A 15,046-nucleotide genomic window follows, 5' to 3' on the forward strand; every position below is an offset into this window, starting at 1 on the left:
GAAGGCAGGATAGATGTGCCCCCTTCTCCCCAGGAGCATGGAGGAAGTCACTCTTAGATCAATCCCACTAGAGATGGTTCAGCATCCTGAATTCAGGAGTTGCATGTTACCCTGGGACACAAGATCTGACTCAGTTTGACTTGAATCTCAGTTTGAAATTTTTATCTCAGAGCGGTACCAACAGACTAACTGGGAAAGGCAGCAGCCGATTGCTACTGCTGCAGCAAGTGATTCTTGAAAAAACAGCATTGCAAAGGACTGACTTTCTGCCTTAAAAGTAAAGCTAGGAGGACGCTCACCACAGGAATGATAATTTCTTCATCTGGATGGGAAGGGAGAAGAAATATTTAAAGTTTAAGACAGACTGGGTTTAGCAGCAAAAGGAGAACTGCTGCTTTTGAACTTGTCCAGCAAAAACATTAGAAGTTGTGGTGTCAGTAGAGAATGACGTAATGGATCAAGACAGCCAAGGTAACAGACTCCACATCACCTGGTGATGGAGCTGAATCCTGATCTAGGACATGCAATGCTAGATCTTGGGGCCAATCAGGGTAAAAAAAAAAAACAGTTTAGTTGTACTTCCCATAGAATTTGGTGCCATTTGGGTAGCTGCAGCCAATGTGGGACAAAAACATCACAATCACAAAGGCAGGTTAGAAAACCACACTCTGTGGTCATTTCAGATCAGCTCCAGGCAAAACCTGTCCCTTCTCGGCCCCTGCGATCTATCCCAAGCACATAACAGCACGGCACTGGCTGGGCCAGCTAGGAGGAGAGGACAGGAGGCCTCCTGACTCCATCATCTCTGGAAGGATCTTAATCACATTTACCGCGTCTGACGTTTCACTTTCTAACAAATAAATATCTGTGAGATAACAGCAACCAAGTTAAGAGAAATCTGTCCAAAAGTTAGGAGAAATATGATCCAATTTGGACAATACCTTCAATCATATTCTTTTAAATAGCAATCTTCCTCTTACAGCTCTTTCTCAGGACCACATCCTTTCTGCTGCTATGGCTAAGGTAGCTACTTTCATCTCCACTAACAAGGGGAAACACAGACCTAATTCCTGGCTCCACGAAAAAAATTCTGAAGCCTTAATCCACCTATGCCCCAATCCCCCATCTGCAAGACGGGTACACTTGTTCCACCATATTCCCTGCTTTTCCCCCATGGAGTCTAAGATTTCTGGGTTTGGTGCTCTATGTTTGTGCAATGTCTAGGCCAACCGAGGCCTTGATCTCAGCTGACATGCACACTCCTCTAATTTAAGCTATGGAAAGGCAAAAGGGGACAGTTTTTAACCATTCATTGCAAGTCAAGTTTTTATGGATTATCATAGCCGAGGAGGAATCATTTTGAAAGAATGCTGCAGTACTAACAGAACCTACCACTTTTTGTGCATGGAAGGAAATAACTTGAAACAAGTACTGAGACCTAAAAATAAACTATAATATGTTCAGCTGGGCATTCACTAACCCCCAAGTGCAGCTGCCAGAGGATGAGTTGCCACCCATCCTTACAGCCATTTATCTCCTGCTGGGGAAGAGCGTAATGAAGCATGGAATTTGGCTGTGTACATAATTACCTGGATTAGTGATGGGATGGTGAGAGTGCACGTAAAATTCCTGTATACCCAGAGGACAGACAGTTCCTGCCCATGGTCTCTCCAGTGAGCAAGAACTGTGCGTCCTTAGATTACTCCTTACAGGGGCTTGCTTTTTAAAAGGCGACAGATCCTGGTGTGGAATGAATATTGCATCTTTGAAGAAATACCCTAGTAAACGTTATCAAAAGGGCGAGTTATCTAGGAACAAGGGCACTAACAGCAAACCTCTAATCTGTTCCCTTTTGCTTAGGAAGGGTTTCCCCTCCTCCACCTCCCAGTCTACCAGGCAACCTCCTCTCTCCCCGACGTCATGCCTCCCCCATACAAACAGTCCTTCTGTTCACTGCCCTGCCACAGGAAGAAGAAAATCTGTGCGTAGTTATGCAGGCTGAAAGGGTTAAAGCCCCGAGAAGCCAGATCTCCATTTGTTTTTGTACTTACAATGAGTCCAAGGACTCCAGGAGGACCTGGGGCTCCCAATTCTCCCTAAAAGGAAAGACAAACCGACATGGTTACTGGTTAAGGCCACTTTGTAGACAAACAGAGGCTGAAAGGCAGCTCAGTGTTTCAAGAGCTTGAGGGGAGGGAAAAGACTGTCCCTCCCCCTTCTGTCCCCCCACAGCCCCTTCCCCAGCCAAAGTGATCGAGAGCTTCCATCTTAGCGAGCGTGCTTGCGAGCACAGCCTCTCCAGACACAGGGCTGCTTGTTGTTCGGCAGTTATTTGCAGGACTGACTTCCCCTCCCAGGAGCAGGCTGGATAGAAGAAGCATTTCACTGTGCAGGCAGGGGAGCGGGTGGGAGCCTGCCCCAGGTGAGATGAAGACATGGGCAGGGAGAGGGACCAGGGTAGGGAGGGGGCATGGGGACAGCAAAGCTAAGGTGGGAAGGGAAGGGAAAGCTGTTGCTTAGCATTGGGAAAGGTGAGTGGTTAAGGAACCATAAAACTCTTAAGAAAAGGAGGGCTTGGATGAAAATTAAACTGGATAATTTGGGGAGAGGGTATGCCACCTTCTGGTGCTGGCTGATGGGCCCTGGGAGTGTGTTTGGCACATGGGGAGCTCCGAGGCTGCTCCTCCTGTATCTAAGAGCTGGTTTAAGGTGGGGAACCAGCAGCATCCTCTGCAGTCTGCCTCATCCATCTGGGCTCCCGCCCAGACCATCAACTAGCCATTTCTTTAATTTTCAGAAGAAGCCCCTAGCCTTTGGGCTGCAGCTTGCCTGCAGGGAGGTGGCTCAGCACCTCTGTCCCTGGAGCAGGAAGGTCTCTGCAGGGAACACAGCACTTGCTTAGAGGACGAGTCGCTTTTAATCACACTGCAGAGAGCAGGAGACGGACTGCAGAGATTTCCTCTTGGGCTCTGTGCCCATTTGCCACCTCTTACAGACTGCTCCCAAGCAGGGCATTTTGGAAAGCACCAGCTCCTCTTAGAGGCTTTTCAAGAGCACCTCAGAGCTCACCATTTCGAGGGACAGACTGCTGTCTGGGTTTGTGGGGCTGGTTTGAATTCCCAGCTTCACCACAAAGTCCCTCCGTGCCAGCTTTCCAAAGACATGCAGGTACCAGGGGTACCAGCAGAAGCTTGATGGCATTTCCAGGCAAAGTGCAGCAGAGAAGCTGTGTCAGACCCACACAAATCACCTATCCAGGTCCCTAAGTACTTTAGCAATCATGCCGCGTCTCCCTTGGTGGATCACCCGCTCCCTTGCCGCATTGACAGTGGGTTGCTTGTCAGGGCAACGACCTGCTCTTACATACCTCCGTCTCGGCAGGGCCTCTCAAAACAAGTGCATTGGAAATACTAAACTCCCCATTGGCTCAGACAACCCAACCCCTGCTCTGGATCATGCTGGCTATTTTCTTTGACAAACCAGCTTAGTTTATGGTGCACATCTGGTGGAGTCCCCTTCAGTGCAATAAAGCTCCCCTTTTATGGAAAGATTTGCCTAGTGAAAGAATGAAAGAGAAGGGGACGCAACGTGACTAAACGTGCTCAGCCTCCTTGGATAAAGGGTTACGTGTGTTTATTTTATGGGAAGTGGAGTAAAGGACTATTGGGCAAGCACACACAAAAAGCGTTTCATAATCTCAACCAGCCTAAAATTGCTTTTTTATGGCCGGTTCCTTTCCTGCATACTTGGGACATCTGCAGAGCAATTGTTCCTCATGGGTGGGATTTCTGCATCCTCAGAGCTACTGTAATAAGGTCGGCTTCAAGCTTTTAGTCGAGGCCTGGCATTACTAGGCTGAGCAAGAAGAGGGAATATCCCCAGGAATGCTGAGCACAGGAGCTGCACGGTAGCCTGGATTTCCCAGTAAGCTCTGCAGGCTCCAAGGGTGGCTGGGATGCAGACTGGGTGGATGGTTGGCTCTTGGTCCTACCAGCTGCAGGAGGGACTGCCTAGATTTCTACGTTATGTCATGTGGGTATTCCTCAAGACAAAGGGTAAATGTGGAAACGCACGGCCTCACATTTAACACAAGATGATTTCCTCTTGGAAGAGGAGGGGGTGGACTCCCCTGGGAGATGTGAACAGGACTAGTTGTTAATTTGAGCCATTCCCTGGCCTGGGAAATGGAGGATTTACAGGTGCTCTTTCCTGGCTATCAGTAATGACAGGCTGGTCCCTGACCTTTGAGGGAAATCGGGCTCTTTCCTCCTTTTTTCAGTGCATGAACCAGGCACTGGGACAAGAGACAAGGACGTGAATCAACAGTCCTTTCCCATGTCTAATTCCTGTGATTAAGAGACTAATTGGAGTGGCTAAAGCGCTCCGGGAACGGGGATCTGGAATGTGATGGCTCGACAGTTCTCAGCAAGTTGGTAGGAGGGAAAAACGCCCCTGCGGTTGGAAGAGTCTTCGCTCTGTCTGGAGGGGACGGAAAGAAGATCAGAGACTGTCGGCTTCAGCCATCCCCATGTGACAGCAGAGGCAGCAGCAGCGTAAGTGCTCAGTGGATCAAACAGAGGATGGGGCAGTTCAGGACCCGTGGCAGCCTGCCCGCCTGCCTACAATTTAGCTGCATACTTCACCTAGCAAACTTGGCATATTTGTGTGTTCCACAAACAGACTTTCTGGCATTTTTCTGCGTCTATGACTCCACTTGTGACCCTGTGAACCTCCCTTTAAGTCAGCCGAAACAGTCTGTTTTCATTCTACAATCTCCAAGGCACATTAATATTTAAAAGCCGTTGATAAGATGAAAGAAGAGCAATCCTTCTGGATGAATTAACGGAAGGGACATTTGCTTCTCTCCAATGCTCTGGGAACTGGCATTCAGCTAACATTGAGCACATCTTCTGAATGGGGCTTAGACAACTTGCAAATTCAAAAGAAAACAAAACAAGTTATTTGGAAAAAAAAAAGTCTTTCTGACTTTCAGGATTCCTGCTCTTCCTGGTGGGCTGGCTGGAAATAGCAATACAATCTAGAAAGTCTTCCACTTTGGGACTACTGATTCCACTCTGACCCACGGTTTAAGTCGACTGAAGGATGAGAAAAGTCCTGCAGAAGTATTCCTTGGGAATCTAATTCTTTCAGCTCACTGCATTTGTGACTCTTGTGCTGAATTCCCACAAAGGCTGGAGTGTAGCTGAGCTTGGCTTGGTGATTAGAGTCGCTTGTGAAAATAACTTTTATGCTGCATATATGACGAATGTGAACTTGAAGACACGTGCGGAGTGGGTAACTTTACACAAATCATTCCATCAAACACCAAGAGCAGCACTGTGATTATGTGCGAATAACCAAGACAGCAGGAATTTCAAAGATGAATCAGTACTGCTCACATGCTAACTGAGGGAGAACCAACAAAGTAATTCAGAAAATAATTTAGAATAATTAATACATCTGAGAACTTTTGCAATCCAGAAGGGCATGTTTTGTGAGTAGTGGAAAACACAGCACATACCCAACTGTTTAGTATTAAGTGCTACAAGAGCAGAGCAAAATAAACCTTATCAGCATCCAGCTGCTTCAGGGTCTCTGACCATCCCGACCCAATTCCCAGGAGACACATCCCATTCTTAGAAAGCCAGCAGGGGTCAGATGAAGACCAGAGAAAGGCCAAGAACTCAGGAGCCTGGAGACTTCTCCCACGGCAGTCCCTGGGCTGGCTGAGGCATGAGGCAGGGCAGCACAAGCCTGGGCTATGGTGTCTGCCTCTCAGTGCTCCCAGACACCAGAGCGGGGAATCTGGTGCTGCTTGCACCAGTATTAACATTCACTTCAGCTGCGGAAAGGTACTGAGCTTGGAGTACTTTAGAAGCTTACTTCTACAGGCTAGTGAAATGCAAACCAAGTGGTACCAGCTTGCTAACCTGCATCACAAAATGAAATGTGGTGAAAAGGAAAGGAACAAGCCTGTTTCCTCTATGTACCTCAGACCTCTACACAATTGAGTACAATGGCCTGCTCCTCTGAGGGTTCGCATGCACTCGAGCAGCCGTCTGTGCTGCCTTATGACGATACGTCCCTCTGTCTCTGAGCCCGTGTCTCCCTGCTATGTTCATACGAAGCTTCATCCAGAGCACGCTAGTCAACAAGGTGATTCCTGTGACTGTCACAGGTTTTGCATCAGGCCCTGTGGTATGGACAACATGCTCCAGCTACTGCCTGCTCATCAGGAGCAACATCCCTACCTTTCCTCTCTTGATTTTTCTTTTAGTCATACCCTCAGGATGAGAAAGCATCTATCAAGACCAAGGTGCGAGAAAGGCAATAGGTAGAAACAGAAAGCAAATAGCAACATGATGACCTGGCAGTTACAGGATTTTGAGTCGAACACGGGAATTTGCAGCACACTGGGGCAGGGCAGGGATGTACATTCGTTTTTCAGGAGGGACAAAATCAAAATGCTAGCAGCTACCACCTAGCTTAAAAGCTTCTTTCAGCTCTAACTAGCATGACACAGTACAGTGTGCTGTCTACTGCAACAGAAAGAAAGAAGGGAAAAAGCTATCAACTTACTGGGTTCCCATCGATGCCTGGAGGTCCTCGTTCCCCAAAATCACCAGGAAAACCCTGAGGAGAGGAGGCAAACATGAGTGCTAGTTACTGACATACCATGGTGTAAAGACAGTCAGCCTAAAAACTGCTCCCCCTGCAATCAGTGCAGCACTTTGGTAGACAGCGGGTCACAAGGAAGCATGGGCCAGCCAGCCTGCTTGTCCTCATCCAAACCATTCTTGCTCCACCAGCACATCCGCTCAGCAAGAAGCCCTACAAGGCCAAAAGCTCTGATTCGCTGCTCTCTCCTGGGGCCAATGAAGGGTAACCAGAAGTACCGTTTACAAGGCTCAGCCATGAGCTGCACATGAACTAATGGGAGCCTTGAGAGGAAGAATCAGTGAGCAGACAGAAAGGCTTTTTCCTTGGCCATGCTGTGAAAAGCACCCAATGCTGAGGCTGCCGGACACGACTTGTTCACACCTTGTCTTGCAGGCTACGTCCAGCCCACAATCAGCCGTGCCTTTTCTTAGCACCAGTTGTCAGCCCTGGGCACGCTTCATGAGGCAGGCAAGGCTTTTGCAACGCCATGTAGAAAGACAACGTGAGTGTGCATAGCAGAGAGAAGGGGTAGAAATCAGTGCTTCTGTCCTCCGTTTGGTTCACCCAAGTACTCCAGTACGTCCAACAAAGAATATACAGCCTTGAAGATTATGTTGTATAGTTTACACATGAAATGATAATCCCACATTTGGAAGATCAAACTCTGTATTTAAAGATACAGTGCTTTCTACCCTCTTTCAGGAAGAAATATCCTACTGATAGGATACTTCCTTAAAAACCAATACTTCTTTAAAAGTCAATCCCAAATCCCTTATGTTCTGGAAGAATTTATAAACCTCACTGCAATGACTATTTTCAAAAATGGATTGTCAATCTGAATTATTTCATCCTGCCTACTAATACAATCATTTTAACAGTACCCCCTTCTCATAGGGTAGCTGAATAGCGTAATGCCTGTTGGAGCCCATGCAGATGCTTAATGGAGCTGATCAAAGATGCCTAGTGAATTCACTCTAATGCATTCACGACCTTTCAGCTTGCCAGGGGAACAAACGGTTCCAAGCTCATTACGGTCCACACCCCAGAGCTGTGAAAGACCATGTTTACTACATGAAAAAGTCACCACAAAAGACTTCTTCATCATCTCATTATATCTGATACAAATTTGGAAGACTTCAAACAATTATAGAAAAGGGAGTGGAGGTACTGAGCCAGAGCCAGAACATGGTGGTGTGACACGTTCTCTCTTGCACTCTTAGACAGACCCTGTGCTCCCCTAAGCCCCCCCAGTTCCCTGATACAAACAACTCATACAGCAGCTTGCTCTTCCCTGTCCTGTCATGCTCTGTCTCCTTCAGAAAGAGCTCAGCAGAGGGGTACACAACCTCTGTGGTTAGTAAACCCTCTTAGTCACTATATCGACATTTTCAAGGAGAAAGCAGTTGAGTTTAAGATGGATTGGACTCAATTTTCCCCTGAGATTGAACTTCATTCAGCAAAGGACTGGCAGGGAGCAGGCTGCCAAGAGCTATCAGGGACCAGCTAAAACATCAGCAGTTTCAGTGTTACTTTGAACTTCAGCTGCAGTGGAAGGTGCTTTGGGAAGGCTGCGACACTGAGGTAAGAGAGTGCTGTGACTCCACTTCTTTTTCTTGCATGCCCCTTAAGATGGAGTGAGAGAAAATATGACACAGCATCCACCTCCTTTGACTCTGAGCCAAAAGGAAAATCATTGTCTGCTAAAGGAGCTCCCCATGGACAGAGCATATGCAGAGCCTAACCCTAGGCTCTGGCTCCTAGACTTGATTAATTCAGCCAGGGCTAAAATCCTGCTTTAATCTCCACACTACTCTGACACTGTGGGCATCAGGATGGAAAACTATGGAATATATTTGCATATAAATGGCTTCCTAGCCAGAGCATCTACCTTTGTGCTTCAGTTCAGAGTAGGAACTTGTGAAGCAAAGCTCCGATCACCCCTGCTCCCTCTCCTGTTTATGGTGGAGCAGTCTTAGAGAGTAAGCAGCATTACCTAGGTGAGGCTACACCAGAAGACGTACTCTAGAGAACGCACCAACAAGCTGCGACTGCTAATGGGTACGTTATTTCTAACACAGCCTAGGAGTCACAGTAAAACTGCCTTACACCCTTCTCTGGCTCCACCAGATCATGAGATACAAAGGACAACACGACCACGTTCTGGGCTAGCTAAGAGCTTAAGAGACGGGGATGGAGCAGACAGAGAGAGGATGGTTCTTGCTGAGCCAGAAAGATGGTCTCTCTTCCTGCCTGCTCCCCTGCATACTACAAACACTGGTTACCTTGAAAAAGCAAACCTGAGGGAGGCAAAATGCGACAGCCAACACCATTTGCTATCTGGAAACTCATCAGCAACACTGAAAATTGAAATGATCACAGTGGACAGAACAGGAAAACTATACTGGGAAGCTCTGCAGTCAAAGATGTCATCCAAGACCTCCCTTCACCTTTGAGGGTTTACAACTGCTGGTCCACACAACTAGGTAAAAAGTTACTTAGTCAAATCTAAGGTGAGACATGGGAGACCTGTTTAAGACGACCAAAATTTTGCCACTGACTTCAGAGCCAGCATTTCACCTCTTCTGTACCAATTCCCTACAGCATTCAGTATGCGCTCCTGAACGGACACAAGATATCACTTCCTCGCTTAGACTCAATACTTCTATTTTATGGGCATCACTGCGAATAGGAAAGTTGTCTGCCTTTTTCCAGCTGGGCACTACATCCCTCAAGCCTGTGCACTTGCCAAGAAGCTGTGGTAAGCAACCACTAGAAACAGCCTTCTGCCATCTAGAGACAAAGACGTCAAATATAACGAGAAGGCAGGGGGGCTACAATTTTCTTAATGAAAAAAAGGGGAAAAATAGCTCTGCCACATGCTGAATCAATAAGATCAGAACAGAGATGTGTAGGGAAAACTCATTGCTTAAGCAAGAAAAAAAAAAGAAAAAGACTGCCTTGGAATATTTTGCTGTTTACAGTCATACAACTTGCCAAGGAAAATATGAGTCTGCACAGACTGATACTGTACTTACGCTGCCGCAGATTTCAGTCACAGCCTTCAGCAGTCCCCCAACTGCATCCTTCCTTTCTCAAGAGGGCAGAGCTGGGCACAGTGACCCATGGATGCCACTGAGCATCTCCCACTGGCCCTGGGGCTGCTGAGGTGTCTTCTGTGAAGCTAAGGTCTTGCCAGTGTGGGAAGGTTTTACTACTTTGAATAGTACAATTAAATCAATATTGCTACAGCAGCATAATATCATCTAGAGGAATGCTTGTTCCAGACTAAAAGCATTTTCTAAATTTGGTTTAAATCTCTTCCAACATGATATAAACAATGCACTCTTCTGCCAGAATAAAAGTAGCCAGATAAAGAACTATTTAATTTCATGTTTCCCACTAATCTCTTTTTATGTCTCAGTTTCTAGAACTAACCTTGCTGCTTAAAGATAAAGACATAGGAGATTTGAGGCACTTGGTAACAGAGTTAATAAAAATCTAGCTTTTACATAGGCTTTCCAACAGTAGATCTCCAAGTATTTAAAAAAGCAGATTATTTCTGTGTTTTGAAGGCAAAGAGCTGAGCACCTGAGGTCACTTGGCCAATGCTATGCAGTAAGCAAGAGATTCGACAGTAAAACCCCTTCACAGCATGCTGTGACTCTCTCCACAGAGCTAGGGTTTCTGCCCGTTCTCAAGATGGGATGGAAAAAGGTCATAGTGGGAGGAAACAGAGAGAAAACCCAGAACAGTGTGGGCTGGCATCATTGCTACAACAGCCAGACCCAAGACAACACTTGGCAGCGAAGCCCTGTCCTTGCCAACACCTGATCATCCTTAATACTCCATCTGCTCTGCTGGCTTGAGCACCCCTCCCAGCCTCAGCTCACAGATCTCTGGGGTGGTGGGTGGTCCCCTGGTACTTTTTGGCCCGAGCTGTAAAACAAACCCAGTGGAGGAGACAGATGGAAAGAGCAGCTTCAAACTCAACTAACCCCAGGCAACCTACCCCAATATTTGAGCTTGACAACACAAGTATTAACAGTCTTTTGCACATTAAATGAGACCAAGGCTGGTGGCTGTGGCATGAAGGAGGATATTTCAGCATCCACACGGTCTCCAAAGACCCAAACCAGGTTGTGAAAGCTATCCCAACACAGTCCTGTGCACAGCAGGAAACAATCAATCTTATAAGCCCCTAATGAAAAAGAAAGCACTTTCTTTCCATGGGGTAAGCAGTAGCACTTTAAACCACAATAACAGTTCCAGTGACCACAGTGTCCTAATTTATTGGATCTCACATGTCTGTAAAAGCTATTTTTTCAGTGCCTCTCCCCTTCTGTGTGAGCCTAAAGGACAGAGATGTTCCCCAGGAGCAAAACTAGCACTATTCAACCGAAACAAGCAGCCTAGGAATTACAAGCAGACTTCATTATCCCATTTGTTTCATTCTTGTAAGCAGCACTACCTCTTCTCTCCCGTGCATTAATCCAGCAGTCTGAGGAGCCCAAACTGAGGAAGAACACATGGGGCAGGAAGCTCATTTTATGGTGCTGGCGGACAGGCAGGTTGCAACTGGCAGCCCATTACAGGAGACTTGTGAAAGAGATTAAAGAGCCCAGTGCATTCAGAGTCTCCTGACCTTCCCAAAGTGAGTGCAGAGGTTTTTTTGGTACAGAAAATCCACCATTTTTCAGGGTACAGCTGTTTTTCCAGGAAGACTGGGCCCTGGAAATTATGCTCAAGAATTGGGACGGCAAAGAAAAACACCCTAGTGAAAAATACCGAGCCATGCATCCTGCCCGCTCTGTGGAAGGGAGGGGACATGCAGAGAAGGGCCAGGACCAGGAAAGGATGGCAAATGGCAGCAGAGCTAGGAGAAAAATGCTCGACTAACAAGTTCTGTTGGCTGAGAGCCAGCGGGGTGCTCCTCCGCAGTGGCTGAAGTCAGGCATGACAAAACTTTTGGCTCTACCTCACAGCTGGGAAATACAGAGAGGAGGTGGGGAAAAAAAGTCCAGCTGAATGGATTTCACATTGTCTGAAGGAGAAGTTCAATGAAAGAAGCAAGAGGAAGCTTGAAGAGGAGTTGGAGAAAAAGCATACGAGCAGATGCTTTGTACTAAGCAAGATCCAGGTGCTTCTGTGCTCTCCTGTCCCCACCTCAAGCAAAGCTTTACAGTGGTTGCACAGTTTGCCTGCACTGCACTCAGTGAAGCTGAGGAACCGCTATGAGAGAGGAAATTGAGACAGAGAGAGACGCAAACTGATTTATCCCAGGTAGCACTGAGAAGTCCGAAGCTGAGCTAGTAACTAAATCTCTATCTTTGAGATTCTACAAGAGCGCCTTAATTCCTTTTCATCCATGCTCCCTGCAAAGGGCATCCTTTCATACGCCAGGAGACTCCTGCTGAGAACAACCAGACCTAGACAGACGCTGGAACCAGCTCCTCCTGCATCAGGGGATTACATCCCCCTCCACCTCCCCTTCCTTTCTTCCTCTGCTTAAAACAAACAGAGCAGCCTGCCCTTTCTTGCTGTTCTCAGCCAAAGGGCTGCTCCTGGTCTGAGCAGACACCACCACTTCTTGCCTCTTGTCCCTGGAAGCAGCTGTCCTCAGGGAAGAAGAGACCAGTGAGATGCACCATGTCCTTTGGTTCCCCAAGGCCTTTTCAGGTGTGCGCATGTGGGTGGGTGTGTTGTATGTATACAACATCTGATTCAGTTTAAAACACTTTCCCTGATGGAGTAAGGGAGGCAGTCTGGCAGCTGCTGCTCTGAGGAATCCTGGCAGGTCTTCACGCCAACAGAATCCTTCTCCAAAAATAGGATTTTATTTTCCTGTTGGCTGAAGGTGAAGCTGCTCAAACCAACCAGCCCTCCTGTCTTGTCTGCGAAAGACTCTATTTGCCAGTTGGCTCCAGCCAGGTGAATCACTGCCCAGGAGTCTCCCCAGGGATGGAGTTTGCAAGTCAAACAATTTAAACCAAAAAAAAAGAAAAAGGTGGTGGTGGGGAAGCAGGGCTGAGGGTGAGAGAAGGCATTCACTGGAAAAAAAGAAGGAGAATAAAATAAACAAGTGTAGCTTACATTGGCAGCTTACGCCTCTGAGAGCATTCTTGGTGGAGAGAGCAGACATGAGCCCCTCCACAGGTGGGCGCAAAGGCAAGCAGGCTGGCTCAGACCCAGTGCTGGTTCCTAGAGCGGCGAGAGTCACCCTAAAGGGAGCCTGGCAAACCCTGTGCTCCCGGCGTGCCTCCTCACTAGCTTTAATTCACGCAGCTATGCAGGAGCCTTTGCCTTCTGCTCAGTCTAGACCTGGAACTGTGACAGCTTACATCCCTGCAAAGGGAGATGCCACCCTCAGCTGGGTACGGGACAGATGGCCTGCTGCAGTTCTGCTCCTTGGTCACCCAAAAGGGAGGTTTGCTTTCTCTCCCTGGGAGACTTCACAGCTCCATGTCACATCCTCTTTGGATAAAGATTTAATGGCATTTTTAAACATAACTATCCCTCCAGCTGTGGGAGCACAGCCCTCCAGGGCAGCCCGTTCCACCCAAACACAAGCAAAATTCTCCTGAAGCCCCTTCAGCCAAACATCAGTGAAGTTAGCTGACAGCCCCTCCACCCTCTTGCCCATTTGCTTTGTTCCTTTTACGCTTGTATATGATCTCTTCCCCTGTCTGTGGGGCTCCAACAGAGTGCAGATTACACAAACCCAATTACCTAATGCTGAGGAGCACTGAACCTGCCACCGCTCCTAATTATTTATGGCCAAGATTTCCACATCAAGCAGCCTTCTATTTAAGAAAGTCAAGCAGCTTTGGTCGAAATGTTTTCAGACTCAAAAGTGATAGTTGCATTATTTTTTCTTTATAATTTCTAATGAAAATCATTTTGGGGCTTTGATCTGATTTATGAATGAACATTTCCCTGAAGGAAGAAAGATGCTCTTGTGCTTAGGAGACCCTGGTTCAATTCTTCACATGCTTTTTGAATGACGATGGACAAGTCACTCAGCGACATTCTTGGAAGCAAATCATCTTTGTTTTTTTTCTTTTCTTTCAGTAGAAGTTATGGGCCTTGGCACCTTTCAAACCCTTTTCCCTGTGTTTTCAGTACTTTGTTTTGCCTATTCTTTAAAAAATGAAATACATGCTAATATTGTCCACTTGCCAGGTTATTTGGATGATGTAATCATGAACATAGGAACACATGCTGATATCAGAGTGATAAGTAACAATGCAAGCACCTCACCACAGAGATTTGGGAAACTCCAGATGTGTGGAATACATCTCGGGCCAAAAAGAGATGGTGGCATTTGCTCTGGGCTCGCACCTGCATTTCAGAGTGGTGAACCATGCCCGGGGGAAGGAGAGACCAGCTGCCCAGTTTCAGTGTCCAACTTAAGCATTAAAAAGGTCACTGATTGCTCAAACCAAATCTACTTTAAAAATTTAGGTTAATAAAGAAAAACTATAGCAAAGAATTGACTTAGATGGCTAACAGGAAAAACCCAATTCATGGGCTAAAACTCTCTCAGTAACAGAGGAGTTTTGTTGATCACTAATTTTCAGGACCTCCACTTGACTTTTCATGCAAACAAGGATTAAAAGCTTTTTTTTTTTTTTAAATCAAACAGTTCCTGAAGAAGGCACTAAACTTTTTGGTGCTATGCTGGGGTATTGGCACAAGACAGAGTGAGCTACCCAAGTCCTGTCCATCAATTCCTACAGGCCATTTGTGCTTCTTCCTGCAGCTCATCTTGTGGATTTACCTGTACAAATAGGTCCTCAGCCCACGCATTTCTCCACTAACTTTAGCTGGCCACATCTGGAAGTACATCTCTATATGCACAGGGCCTACAGCTGAACCTGAACTGGGACACCAGCTGGGAAGGAACGCTTTATGGACTGGAGGGTAAGTTCACCAAGTGCTCAGATGAGTCAGGCCCGAGCAGTGAAGCTATGTGGAAGAGTAAATATTTATTTTCTGAGGATATACACAGATAACATCATTTAGGATCAGTTAAAAAATCATTCCCATTTCTTTCAAATCTTAGGAAATGACTTGTGGACCAACACACTGAACTACCACCTAAGTGGGAAGCCACAGTTTACCCCCACTTCTTTAGAAGTTTTTCAATTTTAATTACAATGTTTCTTTACAATGTTCCTCAGTGTTTAAAGAGAAGTACAGCTCTATTCTTCCTTCTTTTTTTGGTAGGTAACAAGGTCTCCGTAATAAAAGAGACATGGCTGGACCCTTAGCAGCCCATGTGAGCCACGATACTCAGTGCTGGAGGTGAGAGCTCTTAGGGTGTATGTCTATGTCATGTTTCTTAAAAGAAAAGCCATATGGGCTGCCTCTTTGCACCCCCAGGGAG

The 15,046-nt window shown here is 46.7% G+C and overlaps 1 protein-coding gene across 3 annotated transcripts in view; it reads right to left on the minus strand.

The window, feature by feature from the left end:
• COL27A1 (collagen type XXVII alpha 1 chain) overlaps positions 1-15,046 on the minus strand; it is a 164,554-nt gene that overhangs the window by 89,600 nt on the left and 59,908 nt on the right. For all 3 annotated transcript variants that reach the window (XM_052814845.1, XM_052814846.1, XM_052814844.1), the window contains 2 exons: positions 6,580-6,633; positions 2,052-2,096 (listed from right to left, as the gene is read on the minus strand). In XM_052814845.1, coding sequence (XP_052670805.1) covers positions 2,052-2,096; positions 6,580-6,633 — 99 coding nt within the window. The remainder of the gene's footprint in view (positions 1-2,051; positions 2,097-6,579; positions 6,634-15,046) is intronic.

This window comes from Harpia harpyja, chromosome 19, assembly GCF_026419915.1.
Source record: "Harpia harpyja isolate bHarHar1 chromosome 19, bHarHar1 primary haplotype, whole genome shotgun sequence".
Taxonomy (NCBI): Eukaryota; Metazoa; Chordata; class Aves; order Accipitriformes; family Accipitridae; genus Harpia; species Harpia harpyja.